This window comes from Erythrolamprus reginae, unplaced genomic scaffold, assembly GCF_031021105.1.
Source record: "Erythrolamprus reginae isolate rEryReg1 unplaced genomic scaffold, rEryReg1.hap1 H_2, whole genome shotgun sequence".
NCBI classification, from domain to species: domain Eukaryota; kingdom Metazoa; phylum Chordata; class Lepidosauria; order Squamata; family Dipsadidae; genus Erythrolamprus; species Erythrolamprus reginae.
The window spans coordinates 321,991-342,201 of record NW_027248473.1 but is presented as its reverse complement, the minus strand read 5'-3'; the positions used below and the strand labels follow the sequence as shown (position 1 = coordinate 342,201).

At 43.3% G+C, this 20,211-nt stretch overlaps 1 protein-coding gene across 1 annotated transcript; it reads right to left on the bottom strand.

Moving 5' to 3' along the window:
- Positions 1–4,796: 4,796 nt before the first annotated feature.
- Positions 4,797–18,141, bottom strand: LOC139155455 (26S proteasome non-ATPase regulatory subunit 3-like). Its single transcript, XM_070730590.1, has 12 exons — positions 17,851–18,141; positions 16,203–16,393; positions 15,623–15,760; positions 14,901–15,037; positions 14,606–14,796; positions 10,733–10,836; positions 10,520–10,634; positions 9,506–9,625; positions 9,114–9,217; positions 8,621–8,776; positions 7,857–7,907; positions 4,797–5,249 (listed from the first exon to the last, which is right to left on the bottom strand). The coding sequence occupies exons 1-12, from the start codon at positions 18,029–18,031 to the stop codon at positions 5,172–5,174; spliced, it is 1,566 nt and encodes a 521-aa protein (XP_070586691.1). The 5' UTR covers positions 18,032–18,141; the 3' UTR covers positions 4,797–5,171.
- Positions 18,142–20,211: the final 2,070 nt, after the last annotated feature.

Below are 20,211 nucleotides of genomic sequence, written 5' to 3'. Positions count from 1 at the left end.
AGGAGCGCACCATTTATCCCACGTGAACCATGCCCCAATCAAGATAGTCCTGATGGTTCCTGGGACACAACACCTCTCCCCACCAGGCTTTCGTAGATGTAATCCTTCAGAGGTCTTTTCGTGGCCGGGAGGAACAACATAGCTCAGTGGGCCCTAGCAACTCCAGCTGGTTCAAGGGTTCAGCGGGCATCAACCTAAACAAACCCGTGGTGCTGGGAAGAACTGAAGAATGGGCCACTGTCAGTTGAGAGGCCAGAAGAACAGGAGACGGGGAAAGAGAAGGCTGACTGCGGTAGCAGATGTTGTGATTTATTTATTTATTATATTTGTATGCCACCCCTCTCCGTAGACTTGGGGCGGCTAACAACAATAATAAAACAGCATACGACAAATCTAATATTTAAAATAATTAAAAAACCCTTATTAAAAACCAAACATACACACAAACATACCATGCATAAATTGTATAGGCCTAGGGGGAAGGGAATATCTCAATTCCCCCATGCCTGACAACAAAGGTGGGTTTTAAGGAGCTTACGAAAGGCGAGGAGGGTGGGGGAAATTCTGATCTCTGGGGGGAGCTGGTTCCAGAGCGTTGTGGCCACCACAGAGAAGGCTCTTCCCTTGGGTCCAAGCAGAATCCCTGAAGGGGCATGGTTTACGTACCAGGCTGGACCACCTCCACCCTCAGTATGCCCCGGATCAAGTCATTGACCCACTCAGAGAGATCATGCAGTTGTCTCTGGAACTTTTTTATTTATGCAAAAAATTATGGGGAGTGGAAACTCACCATGGGAATCTGGCCAGACCACTGAAATTCAGCCCCCCCCCCCCCAAAAAAAAGAGGAATTTTTTTTAAAAAAAAAAGATGGTGCCATGCGACAGACTGGCAAAGACAGCACCAGAGCTGTCAGAACCAAATTGCACAATCCACAGGGCCCTACCAGAACAGAACTACAGGGTGCACCAGCAGAAACCCACCACTGGTATTACCACTTCACGTGTTCTTCATTTTATCCCTGTGTTTATGCAGTCTGGCTTTTTTCACAGCTGCTGCACACAGATGGTTCATATTTAAATAGGCAGAATCTTGCAAGAGGTGGCTCGCATGGACATGATTTTGGTGATTTTTTTTGCTTCTGCGCATTCGCGGAAGAAATTTGCTGAAATTGCACACGCATGAGTGTCCCCTTGCAAGATTTCAGCTCTTTTTGCTTCCTGTGTATGCACGGAAGCAAAATTGCACAAGGGGAGACGTGCGAGCACACATCATCATGATGTGCGTGCAGCACACCAGAAGGCAGGCAAGAGCACCCCATGCCTGGTTAATACCACTTTATAAGGCACACTTGGAATACTGCATTCAGTTTTGGTCGCCACAATGTAAAAAAGTTGTTTAGACTCTAGAAAGAGTGCAGAGAAGAGAAACAAAGATGATTGGGGGACTGGAGACTAAACCAAATGAAGAACGATTTCAGGAACTGGGTATATCTAGTTTAATGAAAAGAAGGACTACAGGAGACATGATAGCAGTGTTCCAATGTCGCAGGGGCAAATAAGAAGTGAAGCTATTCTCCAAAGCACCTGGGGGTAGGAGAAGAAGAACTAAGAAATTTCCTGACAGAGCAATTAATCAGTGGAACAGTTTGCCTCCATAAGTTGTGAATGCTCCAACACTGGAAGTTTTAAAGATGTTGGATAACCATTTGTCTGAAGTGGTGTAGGGTTTTCTGCCTAACCTAAGCAGGGGGTTGGACTAGACGACCTTCAATGTCCCTTCCAACTCTGTTATTCTATTCTATTTGTGCCTAGTTCCCACAATTGTTCATTGAAAAGTTTAGTCTTCAGACCCCTTATTCTCTTTGTCACTCTTTTCTGCATATTTCTAGTATCTCAGCATCTTTTTTCCCACTTGGGGAAAAGGAATCCTCAATCTGAGTACAGTATTGCATTGGCAGTTCTGTGTTAGCAAAAACTTCAGAAGAGAAGGATTTAGGGGTAGTGATTTCTGACAGTCTCAAAATGGGTGAGCAGTGTGGTCAGGCGGTAGGAAAGGCAAGTAGGATGCTTGGCTGCATAGCTAGAGGTATAACAAGCAGGAAGAGGGAGATTATGATCCCCTTATACAGAGCGCTGGTGAGACCACATTTGGAATACTGTGTTCAGTTCTGGAGACCTCACCTACAAAAAGATATTGAAAAAATTGAACGGGTCCAAAGACGGGCTACAAGAATGGTGGAAGGTCTTAAGCATAAAACGTATCAGGAAAGACTTAATGAACTCAATCTGTATACAGTAGTCTGAAAGACAGAAGGAAAAGGGGGGACATGATCGAAACATTTAAATATGTCAAGGGGTTAAATAGGGTACAGGAGGGAAGTGTTTTTAATAGGAAAGTGAACACAAGAACAAGGGGACACAATCTGAAGTTAGTTGGGGGAAAGATCAAAGGCAACATGAGAAAATATTATTTTACTGAAAGAGTAGTAGATCCTTGGAACAAATTTCCAGCAGACGTGGTTGGTAAATCCACAGTAACCGAATTTAAACATGCCTGGGATAAACATATATCCATTGTAAGATAAAATACAGGAAATAGTATAAGGGCAGACTAGATGGACCATGAGGTCTTTTTCTGCCATCAGTCTTCTATGTTTCTATATTTTTGTATGGTGACCAGATGAAGAATTCCAAATGGGGTCTAGGACACCTTGATGCAGCCACCTTACCATGGAAGTTTGCTGTAATGCAATTGAACACAGGACAACTCAAAGAGATAACTCTGCCCTAGACCCATTTCTTTAATATTAATTAGAGCAACCACCCACCTCTTCCTCCTTTCATAATTTCATTAAAATCATAGCACATGATCCTGGTCACTAGGAGACTTCATGCCACTTGGGAAAACTAGGCAGAACCTAGGAGAACTGGAGTTGGCTACACTGAAGTTGTCAACTGTGGTTGTATTGTCTGTGTAACTAAACCAGACCTGGATCCTTTTGGCCTGGTTTCCAAAGCTCTGCAAGGGAGGTGAAAGTTCTTGCCAGCACACTTCACCTCTTTGTCCAGCACTACCCTCTGTGAAAAGCAACTTAAATAGTTGTTGTTCTGGGCTGGATGCTTCAATGGGAAGAGCCCTGTGGCAATGTCTGTCTGGAGCAAGTTGCCTTGTTACTGTCCCTGCTTGCTCCTCCCCCAAACCAGGCCTGGGTTCCTCCTGGTTCGGACCAGATTGCCTGAACCGTTAGTGACCTGCTATAGATGTAACATTGGCACCCCAGATCTGGTACTGTTCGTGTTGGTCCATGTGTGCCTCCATCTTTTTTCTTCGTTTTCACTTTATTTTCCTGTGTTTGGAAAGCTTCTCCTCATTCTCTGCTTTGAAAAAAGCCCTCCCGCCTACCCCCGGGGTTAAAACTGGCCTTTATTTCTTTGCCCGAAGCACAGCTGTGTTTCGGGCTGAATCCATCTTCTGAGCATGCGTGGAAGTGAAATTGCATGAGGCAAAATGTTGTGATGCTAATCAGTGATGAAGTGGAACCCACCCATGCTCCCAATCCAGCTGCCACACTTCATCATAACATGCTGAAGAAGAAGTACTACTTCTACCCAAGTTCAGGAGCGATTGGGTTAATCTGAGTTATCGCATCTTCACAAGAAAATGAAATAAAATTTTATCTTTCAACTCAAATGAGCCAATATTAAAGCCAAGGGAAGAATTGGAATCAGGTGGTTGTTTGCCCTTGGTTTACCTATCAACAATTGAAAGAAAGGTTTAAACTGGATTAAAAAAACTGGATTTGACTTTGTTAAAAATGAATAGGAAATTTCATTATGTGGCAATGATGAAAATATTATTGCTCAGATCTATAAAATGTTATTGAAATTGAATTTGGAAAATGAACATGTAAAACATTGTATGATTCAATGGGCAAGGGACTTTGCTTGAACAATGGGAAAATATGTGGATGAAGGGTTTAAAACTCACATTCAATTATAATCTAAAAGACAAATTTTATAAGATGATATATTGTTGGTATTTAACACCAGATAAATTATCTGAGATGTAGAAAGGTATATCAAATGAATGTTGGAAGTATAAAAACAAAGAGGGGACTTTTGTTATCCTTGTAATATTTTCTTTGATATTGCAATTGGTGCCATTTAAAACAGTCATTTATTTTGAGTAATATTTTGAATGAAAGAACAAATGAATGTTGATCATTGAAGCTGATCCTAACCAAGATTGCTATAAATGTCTCAACCTTTCAAAATCTTTTGGGGTTTTTTGCCTATTATCTGCCACATGCTTATTAAGATATTTCACTAGATGGGTCATCTGCCAGTCAGATTCCTCCTGGAAGAAATTAATTTGTCCTTGAGTAAAATATCTTGCAATAATTTTACAAGCCATGGTAGCTCTCTGCTTATATTTCCTTTGGTTTCTTGCCATTATTATTTTGATATATTTCTTTTTTATCTCCACATGCTTAAGAAAATACTTCATTAAATGGGTTATCTGCCAATCAAACTGCAATTATTCAAGACAGCAAAGCTAGAGAAATGCAAGAAAAATGTCTAATTTCTATATTTATTTTTAAAATCATGTTTTCTTTCACTAATTGGTGCTCAAGACTGTATTCCTCTGCCTGTAACATTTATGATTTCTTATCAAGTAGGATATTATTTTTAGGCATGCCAATATCAATCAGAGAAAAAAGAAATCATCTGAATTCCTATATTGCCAGTGACTCTTCTGTAAGATCTGAGTAAACATAAGTTCCATTTAAGAAGCATTTTATTTTCCTCAAACTTTTATTTAAAAGTACTAAACAAAACTTGACAAAGATCTGTCACTGATATTACTTTGCCAGTGGGAGTAGAACTCTAGTGAAGACAACACTGGATTAGTCTGGCCCATTTAGGACTGAAAACCAGAGTGATCTTTAGTTCAGAAGCAAGGACTAATCCTTTAATCTGGAGTCCTGGGTGGTCTTCTTATAGCAGCTAGAGGATGTATATATATATATATATATTTGTACCGCCCCCAACATGCAGAATATGGAAAGAAGGCAAGTTCTGATTTTCAGACAATAAAATTTTGCATTGGAAAACAAAAACAAAACAAACAAAAACTGTTGCAAACAAATATGCCATCTCCATAAAGAGCATCAAGGGAAACCGTCATCATCATCTTCCGCCATTTCCTTGGCAAATTCTAGATCCTGCTGCTCACGCTCCCGGCGCTCCTGTGAAACAAAGGTCACAGTATGATCCAATGCCATTTATTTGCTACACAGCAAATCCAAATTTCGGTGCAATTTGTATTTAAGCTTTTAACAAGGTCCATTAGAAGATGCAACCTTTCAAAGTTGCTCATATGGCCGACATACTGCAGAGAGAATTGAATTTCAAATATATTTGAAATACAGTGATCCCCCGCTCGTTGCGAGGGTTCCGTTCCAGGACCCCCCGCAATGAGCGGGTTTTCGCGAAGTAGCGCTGCGGAAGTAAAAACACCATCTGCGCATGTGCAGATGGTGTTTTTAACTTCCGCAGCGCTAGCGAGGAGCCGAAGATTGGGGGGCGGCGCGGCCGCCGACATGGGGGGCTCGCTAGCACCCCCCGAACCCCCAACCCGGGTTTGGGGGGGTGCTAGCAAGCCCCCCATGTCGGCTGGGATGTTTTAAAACACCCCCGCGGCTTTCCAATGAGTCCCGAAGACAAACGCGGAAGTTTGCCGTTTGTCTTCGGGACTCATTGGAAAGCTCCGATCGTTTTAAAACAGTTGCGCCGTTCTCCGCTGACTCCTGGCGAACTTCCCCGCTTTAGGAGTCAGCGGAGAACAGCGCGCCTGCTTGGCTTCCCTCGCCGCTGCAGCCAACACGCGCTACGATCTTCCGGGCGAGCCAGGCTCAGTGACGGAAGGCAGCCGCTTGGCCCGGGATGCTGGGCCGAGAGGAGCCGGCCTTGATCCGCTGAGCCTGGCTGGGCCGGAAGATCGTAGCGCGCGTTGGCTGCAGCGGCGAGGGAAGTCAAGCCGGCAGCAATGTCTCCGCCGCTGCAGCCAACGCGCGCTGCGATCTTCAAGCCCGGCTCCTCTCGGCCCAGCATCCCGGGCCAAGATGCTGCCTTCCGTGACTGAGCCTGGCTCGCCCGGAAGATCGTAGCGCGCGTTGGCTGCAGCGGCGGAGACATTGCTGCCGGATTGACTTCCCTCGCCGCTGCAGCCAACGCGCGCTACGATCTTCCGGGCGAGCCAGGCTCAGTGACGGAAGGCAGCCGCTTGGCCCGGGATGCTGGGCCGAGAGGAGCCGGCCTTGATCCGCTGAGCCTGGCTGGGCCGGAAGATCGTAGCGCGCGTTGGCTGCAGCGGCGAGGGAAGTCAAGCCGGCAGCAATGTCTCCGCCGCTGCAGCCAACGCGCGCTACGATCTTCCGGGCGAGCCAGGCTCAGTCACGGAAGGCAGCTGCTTGGCCCGGGATGCTGGGCCGAGAGGAGCCGGGCTTGAAGATCGCAGCGCGCGTTGGCTGCGGTGGCGAGGGCTTGCGATGGAGGGTGGAGGAAGCGGCCATGGGAGGGCGAGTTGCCTCAGGGAGGAGGATCGGGCGGGACCAGGTGGGGGCTGGAATTTCTCCCCTGGGAAGAAGCGGCCAGGGCGAAGGGCGGGCGAGCGGGTGCTGGGGAGGGCTTCTCGCCCTCCCGCCAGCAAGACGGGGAGCGAACGGCGTGGGCGGGCGAAGGGCGGGCGAGCGGCAGCGAGGAGTTTGCGTGGGCGGTGGGGAAACTCCTTGATGCCAGCAAGAGGGGGAAGACCCAGGGAATCCGCCCAGCAGCTGATCTGCCGGGCACCATCTACGCATGCGTGCCCATAGAAAAAAAGGGCACGCATGCGTAGATGGTATTTTGACTTCCGGGTTCAAAATTCGCAAATTACCCTGTTCGCAATGGTTGGGGACGCAATAACCGGGGGATCACTGTATTTGACCAGAAATGGCTGATACATATACACACACACTTCTAAATAACTGTTTCTCAATCTTGGCCAACTGAAGATGTGTAGTCTTCAACTCCCAAAATTTGCCAGCCAGCCACGCAGGTTGAGAACTTCAGGGATCTTAAAATGATCAAGGATGGGAAATATTGATTTAGATCCATGATAGCAAACCTATGGCATGCATGCCAAGGAGGCTTGCAGAACACCCTCTGGGGGTATGCAACCTGTCGCCCAGCTCAATTCCATCATGCATGCACATGTGCCTCCTGCTAGCCAGCTATTTTTGAGTATTTGCCAGGTATGTGAGGGCTCCGGAGGTTTTCCTTGAGCTTCCAGGAGGGTCCATTTCAAGACTTCTGGAACTTTCAAGAAGTTCATTTTTTGTTATCTCCAGAGCTTGCAAAAGGGCAAAAATGGCCTCCTCTGGGAAACAGAGGCCCTTCGAAGGATGCATAGGGGAGCATGCTGGTTGTCCGTGCATGCGTGGGGGAAGAGGGAGTGTGGGGGTTGTTGTGCACACATTGCATTATGGGTGCCGGCACGCGTTTGCATGCTGCTGCATGCACACATGCTTTTGGCACACGACGAGAAAAAGGTTAGACATCACTACTCTAGATTATATCAGAATTAAACAGTAATCTTAAAAAAAGTTAGAAATCTCACAACTCAAGTTTAATATATTACAGCAAACCATTCTGTATTTAAATCTTACACAATTTCAGCAATTTTATGATAAGAAATCTAAGAAACCATTATGCAAAATCAATAGGACCTAGTTCATTAGGACTGCCAATCCTAATCTTATGCAAAACAATGCCCCAAATAAGGAGCTTTTCTGTGTGATTAACAGGAAACCTACCTCTGCAGACTCCAAATCCTTATTATAAGACTTGGGAGGGAATCTCATAGCCTAGAAATGGGGGACATGAAAAGAGCAAACATCAGTAAGGTACAGGTAAATTTCAAAAAGAAAGCTTACAGGAAGATTCCACATATTCCTCTTCAATAGCAGAGGCAAAGCCATAAAAGAACAATTCACAGAGAAAATGTTCTAAGACTTCCACTTGAAACAGGTGGTTAAATCTTACATATATCTCCTTACTTTGTCTTTAGTGACAGGAATTGAATTCCCTGCCATAATTTCTTCCCAGAATTTGAGAATTCCCTGCCTTCCCCACATCTGAAAAAAAAAATCCCTTAATACTTACATAGGTCTTTAGAGATCTTAAAGCACTTTAAGCATTGATGTTTGACAAACTACTGATAATATTAACTGGAGAATCAAATCTCCCTTCTTGTTCAGACATTATTAGACATTCAGAAGCCCCCTTGTGGAATTCTGATGCATATTTCATCTTTTATCTTATATAGCTTGCAGGCGGTTCCTTGACACCCTAAACTGCTTTTGCAGCAAAATAACCAAATTCTAAATGTTGTGGTTTTTTAAAAAAAATCTTTTGTGGTGTGGGGGCAGCCTGCTTCTGAGAGACTACCATCCCTGATGCTCCAAAAGTCCACCCCCAAATGTGTGAGAAAAATGTATGCTTCTCCTTTAGGTGATGCCATCACTGGATAACTAGGAGGCTGAAGTGTGTCCTTAAACACTGACCATCCTTGCCTTACCTTGACAGACATATTGTGAATGTCGAGGCAGAAAGAAATACGTTGGTGGAAGGCAAGTTGAGGCTCTCGGGTGGAATAAATGTCAGTCATCTCCTTTGACTGGACATATCCTTTCTCATGGTTAATGCTAGCTTCAATCACACCATCCCGAATAGCCTGGGAATCAAGGCATAATAATTGTTAGCAATAGCAACTTAGATGAGCAAGGCAAGGAATTATCAGAGAAAGCTTTTCACAGCTTGTTTGAGAAAATTTATGTGGTCTGCTAATGGAAAGGAAGAAATATTATTGAATTCTATGATATTAATGCCAAAAACATAATGCAATGCCAAGTATTAAAACTTAAAGCAATCAGCTGTGGATTTTGAATACTATTTTTTGGAATTTTCCAAATAACTAAAGCCAATTTCTCTTATCACAAAGATTGACTTTCAAGTACAATCCAATTGCTTAGGATGTCTGAAAGAAGGTTGTAAACTGTACAGTTCCTTACCTTGGCAACAATGAATTCAGCATCCTCTGGGCTATCTAATTGCAACTTCTGAGCTATATCAGCTAAGGAGATACGTGAATACGAAAGGCTGATCATGCGAACACCTGCATTAAGAGGTAAAAGAAAACCAATGTTTCTCTCTCCATGTATCTCTATCTCTATCTCCCCCAATAGTTAGATAGATATAGGAGCACAAATGTCAAAAAAGAAAAGACAAATGTTTTCTATTTAAAGGGGGCATTCATAAAAGCAGGAATTAGTTCAGTCCCAAGATCCTCTTCAGAAAGATAAGAAAGCAAAATGAGAAGATCATGTCATTAGCAGATGGATTTCCTAGGTAGAATTTTAACATCTATGTTAAGGAAAATGACAAGGAATTAGTGGTCTCTTACCTGTTTTAATCACATTATGTCTCAGCCGGATGATGAGGGTGTATGTTCCATCTGTTTGGAATTTATCACTAAACTGATCAAGAACCTGGTTGAACTTGGCCAGATTTCCTGTTCGAACAGCTGTCAAAAGAATACAAGAAAGGATTAAGTTGAAGAGCTGTATGAAACACGTGAAGGGTTTAGGAACCTGGATGTGTGTACACTTGTTCTTGATGTTCCTTTAGTCTGTGATTTAATACCTGACCTTTTATCTCAAGTTCACACACTGCATATAAGCAAAGTAATGAATATTTATAATTATGAGAAACCTCGAGAGAATAATCACATACATTTGATTGTAGCAGACAATCACAACAGTTTTTAAAATCGCAATTGGTTTGGCATAAACTTTAATAAACTTTAATAAATAAACATGGTGAGTAATAATCTAAATGGTTGCTAAGGGAATGGAAAATTGCAATTTAGGGGTTTAAAGTGTTAAGGGAAGGTTTGTGATACTGTTCATAGCCAAAAATAGTGTATTTACTTCCGCATCTCTACTTCACGCAAATTCGACTTTCGCGGGCGGTCTCGGAACGCATCCCCCGCAAAAAGTGAGGGAACACTGTATATAATACAATCAACACTTCATATATACTTCATCATTTTTTCCATAGTGTGTATAGAATCACTTACAGCAGCTGGAACAAGGCTTCCTCTCTTTTGGACTCTATTGCAGTCTGCTAATTTCCAATTGCCCGTAACAATGAAAAGCAAGTAATTTTAAGATCCAGAAACTAGACAAATGTACCATTAGTAACAATTGTGACTACTGGCCACTTAGCATGAATTTCTGTGATTCCGGAGGCATCTGAGCAAGTTTACCTACACCTGCTGTGAACTCCTCCACCAGGAACTCAAAAGTTTTATATTTTTCTGCTTACACTCCAATTTTTAAAAATGTACTCAACTAAAAGCCAAGAGCCCTAACATATTTTCAAAGAATTGTTAAATAAGACGTTCAATAATATTTACCCTGTGTCAAAAGGAAGTAGGGCATGAGAGATCTTTTCAGAGATGGCTGTCGAAACTGTAGTCTATCTGGAATCTCACCTAGTAGCAATTCCACCACAATCAGCAACTTATGAACCTAAATCAGGGATACAATAACACAGCAGTTGTCCAGTGATTAGCCACAGAATGCATGCATCCCCAAGCCCCAGCACCTATGGAGGAAAAAGCTCTCACTGTCTGTTTGAAGCCAACAGCTGTATGCTGAGGTGCTTTCCGCAGTGCATTTGTCATAGTCCTCCGAGCTTCAGAATATTCCAATTGGATGGCTTTGATACGGCCTGGAAGGGGAGGAAAAAACCTAGTGCTAAGAAAGATTAAGGCAAATGTTCCCAATAAGGCTACTTTGAGATGTTAATTTCTCTTCTTCCCTTTGTGATGTGAATTTGTATTGGATTACTAAACTAGAAAAAAGAAGTCAACAATATTTCCTCAAGGAAAAATATTCAATCAAATTTTTTGATTTGGTTTGGTTGGCCAGTGCAGCTGACAGCAGATTTGGACAGTGAGGAGACTAGTGTTGAGATTCGCCAGTGGCCTATGCAGCTGGTACCAGAGTCAGACAGCAAGGAGGCTGGAAAAGGCTTGGTGCCAGAGGCAGGGATTCAGCCACGGCCTTCAGAACCTCCAAAGGCTGCTAGGGAGTGAAGAAGGAGAGGAGCCTGTTCTCAATGCGCATGTGCGCAGAGCTGCCAAAAGGCAGGAATGGTCCCTGAGGAGCACTACTTGGGAGTAAGGCTTGTGGATAATTGGCACTCCCTCAGCCTATTTAAGTTATGAAAACAACTGAGGAATTTTCAGGAAGCAACTTCGTTCATTTCAAGACCTTGTTTTTGAAGTCAAACATCTGTTCTGCTCCTTTTTTAAACTGTCAAGTTGCCTGCAAATAGTTTCTGGGCGTTTTACCAAAAACATTAAGGTTTATGTGCATTATCTGCTATTATCTGAAAGACTCTATCAGACTTGTGTTCTTTTGCTTGGACTATTGCCAACTATTAAAAAAGACTAATTTAACAACCTTGAACAGAAAAGACTGGTCTATCTTTTATTTGGATAGATGCTGTATTGTGCTGTGTTTCTGTCAGGAAGCTGGATCAGAACAGCTTTGCTGTAATAATTCTAGGGAACATTTTAACACAATAAATTCTGCTTGAGTATAGCTTGAGGCAAATGAGGAGGCACTGTTATTATTATACATTTCAATAGCTGTACCTCTGAATTTTCATGCGAGATTATGGTGAAATCACACTGTCTCAAAGCATCCCATCAGCTTGCAAACACTTTTCTGCACAAAAACTGGAAACAGGTGCCTGAAACCGTGTGAAATTGTGCTGCCCAGTAGCTTCCAATCTTTGCACAAAAATTATTTGCAAGCAATATAATTTCGCTGCCCCAAAGCCTCCTGTCAATGTGCAAATTTTTCCAGGCCAAGACTGGAAGCCTTTGGGATAGACTCACCGAAGCTGCCCGCCACTTCTCAAGTGGTGGGCAGCTTCGGTGAATCAGAGAAGCCAAGCAGGGTGTGCTCATTCTACTCTCCCTCTGCCCTCACCGCTCTGCTTTGGAACACTGGGAACAAGCAAAGAAACTGCGGCAGAGAGGCTGGAGTGGAGACAGCTTGCTAGATCAGTGGAGATCTGGTACGGTAGGAGAGAAGCAATTCTGGAGAGCATGAGGTATCTCAGTGGATCGGTGGAGGCCATGGGTGATCTTAAGTAGGTGGCCTGTTCCATTACTAAGCCCCTGGTAGCCTTACGCACCATGAGGTATCATGCACTTAATAACCAATGCATTCAATTATCAAACGAATGGGCAAAAGCAGGGCATCTTCATGTTCATTTTACATGATTCACTCCAATGAATCAATTATGGCATCACATAATGGAGGACTCAAGACCACCTTATCTTGACAACGTTTCCTATTTTTATGTGCCAAAGAGATGTTTGGAATTTATTTTCTCATGTTTTTGTTTAATACTCATGTGTGTTCACTGGAGTTCAGAAGATTTTAATCCAACAACTGAACTGTTTTTTTTCCAGAAGAATAGACAAGTGCCTCTGTATAGCATATATAAAAAGCAACAAAGAAAAACTAAAAATTCTAATATATATATATAAGAAATTTTAGTTTTTCTTTGTTGCTTTTTATTCTTATTATTTCATTCAAGGCAAATTACTTACTTGGAAAAGATTTTTTAAAATAATTGAATCTGTTTAATTAAAGAAATTAACTCACAAGACACCATTATAGTAATTAGTCCAGAGAAACTACTGAGCAAATATAAATTCTTAGATTTTACAAAAAGAAATTGGAAAGTAAACACTCCAAAATCATTGTTCCCTTCACAGTTATGTACTCTTAAACCCAATATTGCTTGAAAGAAATCCAAAAGTAATATGGGTATCTCTATCAATAGCAGAAAAGTGTGGCACTTATAATCTATTAAACATCGTAACAATTATAGCTTTAAATAGTGTTTCTAATTCTTAGTTAAAAAAATAAGAGTGAGCATATATGGATGATGAAGGAGGGCATTCTATTCTTCAAGAAGAGAACAGAAAAATCTTAGTTTACGTAATTTGTTTTGTTTTTACTAATGATAAATTAATACCGTATTTTTCGCTCCATAAGACGCAGTTTTTTTCCTCCCAAAGTAGGATGAAAAATCAGCCACGTCTTATGGAGCGAAGATGCAGGCAGGGAGTGGGGGGGGAGGCGCTGGAGCAGAGGGGGGGGGCGGCGATATACTCATCTGGAGACCGCCGTCTCTGTCACCGCCTCTCCTCTTCCCAACCCCGAAGAGAGCCGCGCCTGGGCCGGGGGACGCCTCCACCGCGCAGGTTTAGGAGGCGGAGCAGCACCGGAGGAGCGTTGGCGGTTCCGAGCCTTTGGGAAGGCTACGGGAATCGTTTCAGGAGGCGGGGAGGTCTCGAAGCACCGTTCACCGTGTCTTCGCCTCCAAAAGTCGGCCGGGCTCCCGGGAGGCGGTGCGCAACTGTTTCCTCTTCGCTGCAGAGCCACACGGAGGCGAAGACACGGTGCCCGGCCACGCTCTGCCTCCCAGGAGCCCAGCCGATTTTTGGAGCCGTTTTGTTTTCAGCTGGGCTCCCGTGAGGCGGAGCGTGGCCGGGCACCGTGTCTTCGCCCCCGCGCGCTGCCTCTGCTCGGCCGAAAACAAAACGGCTCCAAAAGTCGGCCGGGCTCCCGGGAGGCGGTGCGCGACTGTTTCCTCTTCGCTGCAGAGCTGCCGGGCAGAGGCGAAGACAACGGCGCCCTCCACTCTCTCTCCCTCTCTCTCTCTCTGTTTTTCTCTCTGTTGCCGGCATGGTGAACGAGAGAGAAAGAGAGAGAGAAAGAAAGGAGGGGAGAAAGAATGAGAAAGAAAGCGAGAAAGTAAGCAAGAGAGAAAGACAGGGAAAGAAAGCAAGAGAAAGAGAAAGAGAGGGGGGAAGAAGGGGGAGGGAAAGACATAGAGGGAGGGAAGGAGGGAGAGAGAAAGAACAAAAAAGAGGGAGGAAGGAAGAGAGAAAGGAAGAGGGATGGAGAGAGAGGGAATGAAAGATGAAGGAAGGGAGAGAGAAAGGGGGAGGGAGAGATAGAAAGGAGGGAGAAGGGGGTAGTTAGGGAGAGGGAAAAGGAAGGGCTTGGAGAAAGGCAGGGGGAAAGAAAGATAGAAAGGAAAGAGGGAGGGAGAGATAGAAAGGAAAGAAGGAGGGAGAGATAGAAAGGAAAGAGGGAGGGAGAGATAGAAAGGAAAGTGGGAGGGAGGAAAGAGGGAGGAAGACATAGAAAGGATAGAATTATGGATGCAAGAACTTGCTCATGTGTGATAGCTACTTTTTGGCTCAAAATATTTTTGTTCTATTTTCCTCCTCTAAAATCTATGTGCGTCTTATCAGCAGGTGCGTCTTATAGAGCGAAAAATACGGTACATGTAAGTCATTCTGTTTTGCTTTCATGGCCCAAAACAACAAATAAGCACACTTGTAATTATAAATAAGCACAAAGTATGGTATTTGATATAAAAATGAGCAGCTATTTCCTCTTACCAGTATAGTAGAGGTACCTGGCCCACTCATTATTGTTTGCCTGCTCGGGGAACACTGATTTGGAGACCAACTTTTCTGCCTGATCATAAAGGTCATAATGAAGGTAGTTCCTGAGCAGCAAATTTAGCAGAGTAGCCTGCCCATCAGCATCATGCCGGAGTGTTGCTGTCCTTAAACGAGCATGAAGGAAACTTTAAAAGGAAAAGAAATGGAGAGAGGTTAAGACATCAAGAAAGTGCAAAGGAGTTGGAGGGAGGGAGAGATGATGGTAACATTCAGATGCTTCCAATTTTACCTCCTGACCACATCCAATTTATTCAAGAACTCATAGATACGAGCATGGTAATAGTAACATTTGGCCACCACTAGATCAAGGGCACGGCGATTTTGAGGGCTTATTTTTTGCATCAAATCATCTGAAACTTTCTGGGCCTGAAGAAAGAAAGTAATGTAAAAAGCATTTAAGTTCCAAAAAAAAAAAGAGGTTTACATAATATCATTAAGTATGGATCAACTCTTATACTTTCTACCAGGTGGTAATAAATAAATAAATAAATACATAAATCAAAAATAATAATAATGTATTCATTTGGACATGAGGATCTATGAACATATACAAGCAAAATTCACTCACATCAGCTTTGGGGGAAATGCAGTTTGCATGTTGAATGAAGAAATGTAGTAAAACCCAACAAGTAAGGGATGGGACTAGTATCAAAGACAATTCTGCAAAATTATTACTAGTTATTTGATTATAAACCTGATCCAGTTTTATGGCTTAAAATCTTCAAGAGATGTTATATCTCTGTAATGGATACACTTATCCCTTGCTAATACATTCACTCAGAGCCATACACTCTTCTATATATACCGTTGACTAAATATGCAAGTATTAGATAACACTTAATTCTCCTTTTTTAATTCCTGCTCTTTCTTCCACTCTCTAAGTCTGTCTTATCTCTGGCAGGCCTTGGTTTTCAATTAGGAAACAACACATATGGAATGTCAGTCCAATACCTCTTGATAACGTTTGCTATTCATCAAATAGATGACCAGGAGTAATTGAAGATATGTTTCTACTTCCGGCAAAAGAGGAGTGGAAGCTGCCTTCCCTGTACGTGGTCGGAACTGAAGCTCCACTTCTGTGTCCATAGGCTTTAGAGTAATAAAAAAGAAAGAGAGAGAGAAGGGGCGGGGGAAAGGAAAAAAATATATGACATTTTACTTCCTTTCTCATAAAAGCCAATTCACCTATGGCTTAAGATAATCTTTCCCACTTCCATAATTCAACATTTATATTATACTTAAATGTTTCAGTCTGGTGGAATGTGAGTAGCAGGAGGGAAATATCTGATGGGAAGGAGAACAAGATGGAGCCCTTCCTTGGATTTCAGAAAGTATTAGTTATTACAGGTAGTTGTCTTAAGTCTGACAAGATATTATTTCTTAGTGAACAACAGTAAAGAAACTATTCAGAAGTAACTTCACATGTTGTTAGTTTTTTGGGCCTGAAAATCAGAAAAAATACATGCCAATTCCCCTAAAATTCAATGGGAATACTCAGCCTATCTCCCACCTCAACCTCCTCTGAACTTGCCTCCTCCAGGAAGCTGATGAGGAAGTCCCGCACAGCACTGTTAGATGTAAAAAAGCCATTAATGGCTTTTTGGAGCACATTGGGGTTGAGGCGACGGGAAGTGGAGGGCAAAGCTCTGAGGGCACGCAGGACATAACGGGGTTCCTTCCCTAATACGGCTTTCTCAAGTTGCTTCACATGTTCTTTGATGTCTGCAATGGATAATAAACAAAGCTCAATAAAGATGACTTAACATTATAGTGTGGCATAGTAGGAAATGCCCACCACTGATTACAGCAAGTTACTTTTCATATAACAAAACTTACGCAAAGTGACTAAAATATAACAATGTTCTACTGTTTTATCATGTATTGTTTTGGATTCTAAGCAATAATTCTGCTGCTATTTTAAACTTACTAGCAAACTTACTCAAATTCCTATCAAAACTGTTTAGAATATGGAAAAATGTTTGCAGCAACTGTGAATTAAGCCATGGTGAATACTGGTTTCTGGGTTATAATGAAGATTTCAGTATCTTATAAACCAGTATTGTCAATCTCATTCTGTCAGTCCACACTTTAAGATGTGTGGACTGCCAGAACTTCCCAACCAGACTGCTGTAAGGCTTTACACTGGCAATTAGTTAATGTATTGCTACAGGTTAATTTGAAGACTTTTTACCTCCATTGTTAGATGAAAAATAATAAAATAAAAATGGGCAAAAGTCAACATTATTTTGAAGTGTGGGAGCTCCGTGAGTTATCTGTGGATGATGAAAACTGAATGCTGGCACTATTGCAGATTAATTTGATATGAAACAAATTTTCAGGAATTGGACCTTAACTGTGGAATATTTTTCCAGAGATATTTACCTAGTATCCATATTCTGGTATCAAAATAAAATATTTTCCACTTTTACAAAATTTTAATCATTACTTTAAAAAAAAATACAATTGCTTGTGCTTCTTGCATTTTTATCACTTTTGGCCTATTTTGATTTTATTATGTATCTATTTTTTAAATTTTCATTTTGTGAACCATCTACTAAAGTTTACTATCCCAATAAGAAAGTCATCTCCATTAAAATAGAATATGTTACTAAGCTGGTCAGTAACAAAGACTCCAACATTTATAAAGTTTCAGCAGGTTTACACAAATGTAAAAGCCATGTGAAGAAAACAGATGCAGATTTTCCTAAGGCAGATCTGGTAACCCCAGAAAAACCCAACGTCACTAGCTTTCAACTCGAGGAACTAAGTCAAGCAGTAACGCCTCCCGTGTCACCCAAAGCAAGTGGATTAAGCAAGCCATGAAGAATTATGGCTTATACTTATGAGTGCATTACATCCTTCCCAAATTAGGCTCCCTTCTCCAAACGCTTCTGTAAAAGGCTTCTAAAATTTATTTCCCCCCCAAAGAAACACTCCCACTTTATATTAACCCTGCTTTCCAAACCACAATTCCACCCCCAAAACCCGACCAACTGGAGCCCCAGCACCCCCACCAGCCCTAACCACGATGGAAATGGCGACCGGGAGGGGGACCGGGGGGGGCACATTCCAGGCCCCGCCCCTTTCCATTTCTCCGATCGCTGCCGCTCCACCTCGTTCACGGACGATGCTACTCTGCACACACACACCCCGCCGCTTTCCCTCCCCGTCTTCTCCACCTTCGAGTGTGATGGCGTCGAGCTCGCGCTGCGATTTCTCCGCCGAGGCAGGTTCGGCCGGAGGCGTCTCCTCCGACATTTCCACATCGGCTGCAGGAGGGGGCGGTTGCTGGGTCTCGGTGGGGGGTAACTTGGCCTTTTCGGCTCCGGCGCGGCGTCTCGATCCGCCTTCCTGCTTCATGGCTCTGTCTTCCACGCACCGGCGGCGGCGACCGTGACAGAGCAACAATCACGGGGGAGTGACGCAAGGCACGCCGGGAAAGCAGAAGCGAGTTCGACCAGCCGATCACCGAGGGGTGGGGGGCGGATCCAAAAAAGAACGCGGATGTATTTGCTTTCCCAGCATCCTCGGGGAAGGAGATCCGTTGTTTAAAAAAATAAGGGAGACGGCTTTTTTCGTCCACTTTCGCTCTCGGCGAAACAAGTGCGTGTTCGACCTGAGGCGTCAAGTGAGGGAGGGAAGCAGCGATAGCATTTTAAATAAGTCGATCAAGAGACTGTAGACTAAGACTGTCTACAGTCGATCTCTCCCCGTTTTTAATTGGTTTGTAAGGGGCATACATAAGCGCACCACTGTCCCTACCGTCCCTGTTCTACTGTTTTATTGCCCTCTTTTATTTTACTAATGTTTATTCAAACTACTATCCTATACATATCTGACAAATAAATAAAATAAATACATCTTCGTCCTTGCCAGACCTCCTTGGCAACTCGGCATTTCTACTATTCCTTCCTGCTCTTTTCCTCACAACGACAACCTTATAAGATGAGAAAGAAGTCACAAGCTGAGAGACTGAGGGAAAAATGTGGCATAAAGTCACCCAAACTTGAGGCGCAGTCTCCTGGTTTCTAGCCTGGTGGTGCCTTAGCCCAGTGATTTTCAACCTTTTTTGAGCTGCGGCACATTTTTTACATATACAAAATCATGGGGCACATTGAGCAGGGGGGGAGTGGGGGGGGGCTAAAAAAGTTTGGACAAAAAACTTCTCTCTCTCTCTCTCTCTACCTCCCTTTCGCTCTATTTCTCTCCCTCTTTCTCTCTTTCCCTTCCTTCCTCTCTCTCTCCATCTCTCTTTCTCTCTTCCTTCCTTCCTCTCTTTTTTGCTCTCTTTCTATCTCCCTCCTTCCCTGTCTTTCTTTCTCTCTCTCTCTCTCTCTTGCTTTCTTTCTTTCTCTCTTTCTCTCTCTCTTGCTTTCTTTCTCTCTCTCTCTTGCTTTCTTTCTCTCTCTTTCTCTTTCTCTCTCTCTTTCTCTCTCTCTTGCTTTCTTTCTCTCCCTTGCTGAGCTTCGTGGCACACCTGACCATGTCTCGCGGCACACTGGTTGAAAAACACTGCCTTAGCCCACTAGGTCTAAGACCTTCGACTTCAACTACGAAGTTGAAATCCACACACTTAAAAGTTGCTAGAGTTGATAAACATTCCCTTATAGAAAATTCTTAACACACCCCAATGCAACATCATTGCTCATCTCCTGACAACTGCATTTTCTAATGGAATATAAAGCGGAATTGCAGGCAGGGGATTGAAATCCATCCCGTTTAAGGGCTTTAAGCTTATTTGCAACCTTTTAAACGCTTTTGAATATACTGTCATTTTTGTGTCAAGATGAGATGCAATTTCTCTTCCTGCATTACTGCCTTGTCATGGCCTGCATAGGTCAATGAAGCTATGAGCTGTGCAGTGCAAGGCCACCCAAGATGGACAGGTCATAGCAGAAAGCTCTGATACAGCATGATCCATTGGAGAAGGAAATGGCAATCCACTCCAGTAACTTTACCATGAAAACCCCATGGGCAGTACCAAAATTCAAATACTTTGGCCACTTAGGTCGCGGATGGTTTCCTCGGCAGCCCGGACATGGATGGCTTTGCCTCAGTTGTCTCTGCTGTCTCGCTGGGTCAGCTCTGAGCAGGAAACATGACTCTTCCGAGCTGGTAGGGATGCTTGGATCCTCTGCGAAGTCTTGGCGGTCCGGCAGACTCTCAATTTTGGAAACAACTTCCAATTTGTCGTTTTGTTTTAATTCCACGGCTGCAGCTTCTGAGACTTCCGCGGTTTGTGCGGTCTTAATGACCTGTTGTAGGAATGGCTCCTCTTCAGTGAGGAGTTTGTTTCGCATGGACACGTTCCTCATTCCGTAAATCAAGGCGTCTATCAATCTTGCCTCAGGATTGTCAAATTTGCATTTCGACAATACTGTGCGAAGGCATGTAGCATATTGATTAATCAATTCCCCCTCGATTTGAGTCATCCGGGAGAATTGGTGCCTGAATACGATGGCTGGCTTGGTCGGTTTAAAGTGAGACGCCAATTTGCTAGTTAATATGTCCCATGAAACTGAGTTGGCCAGTAGCGGGTT

Excerpts from the sequence above, each read along its gene's own strand:
- LOC139155455 (XM_070730590.1), bottom strand. The coding sequence starts at position 18,031 with ATGAAGCAGGAAGGCGGATCGAGACGCCGCGCCGGAGCCGAAAAGGCC. Across the intron at positions 15,038-15,622 it reads ATAGCAAACGTTATCAAGAG|GCCCAGAAAGTTTCAGATGA; the intron begins GTATTGGACTGA and ends TTCTTTCTTCAG. Across the intron at positions 8,777-9,113 it reads CTGAATTCATTGTTGCCAAG|GCTATTCGGGATGGTGTGAT; the intron begins GTAAGGAACTGT and ends CTTGATTCCCAG.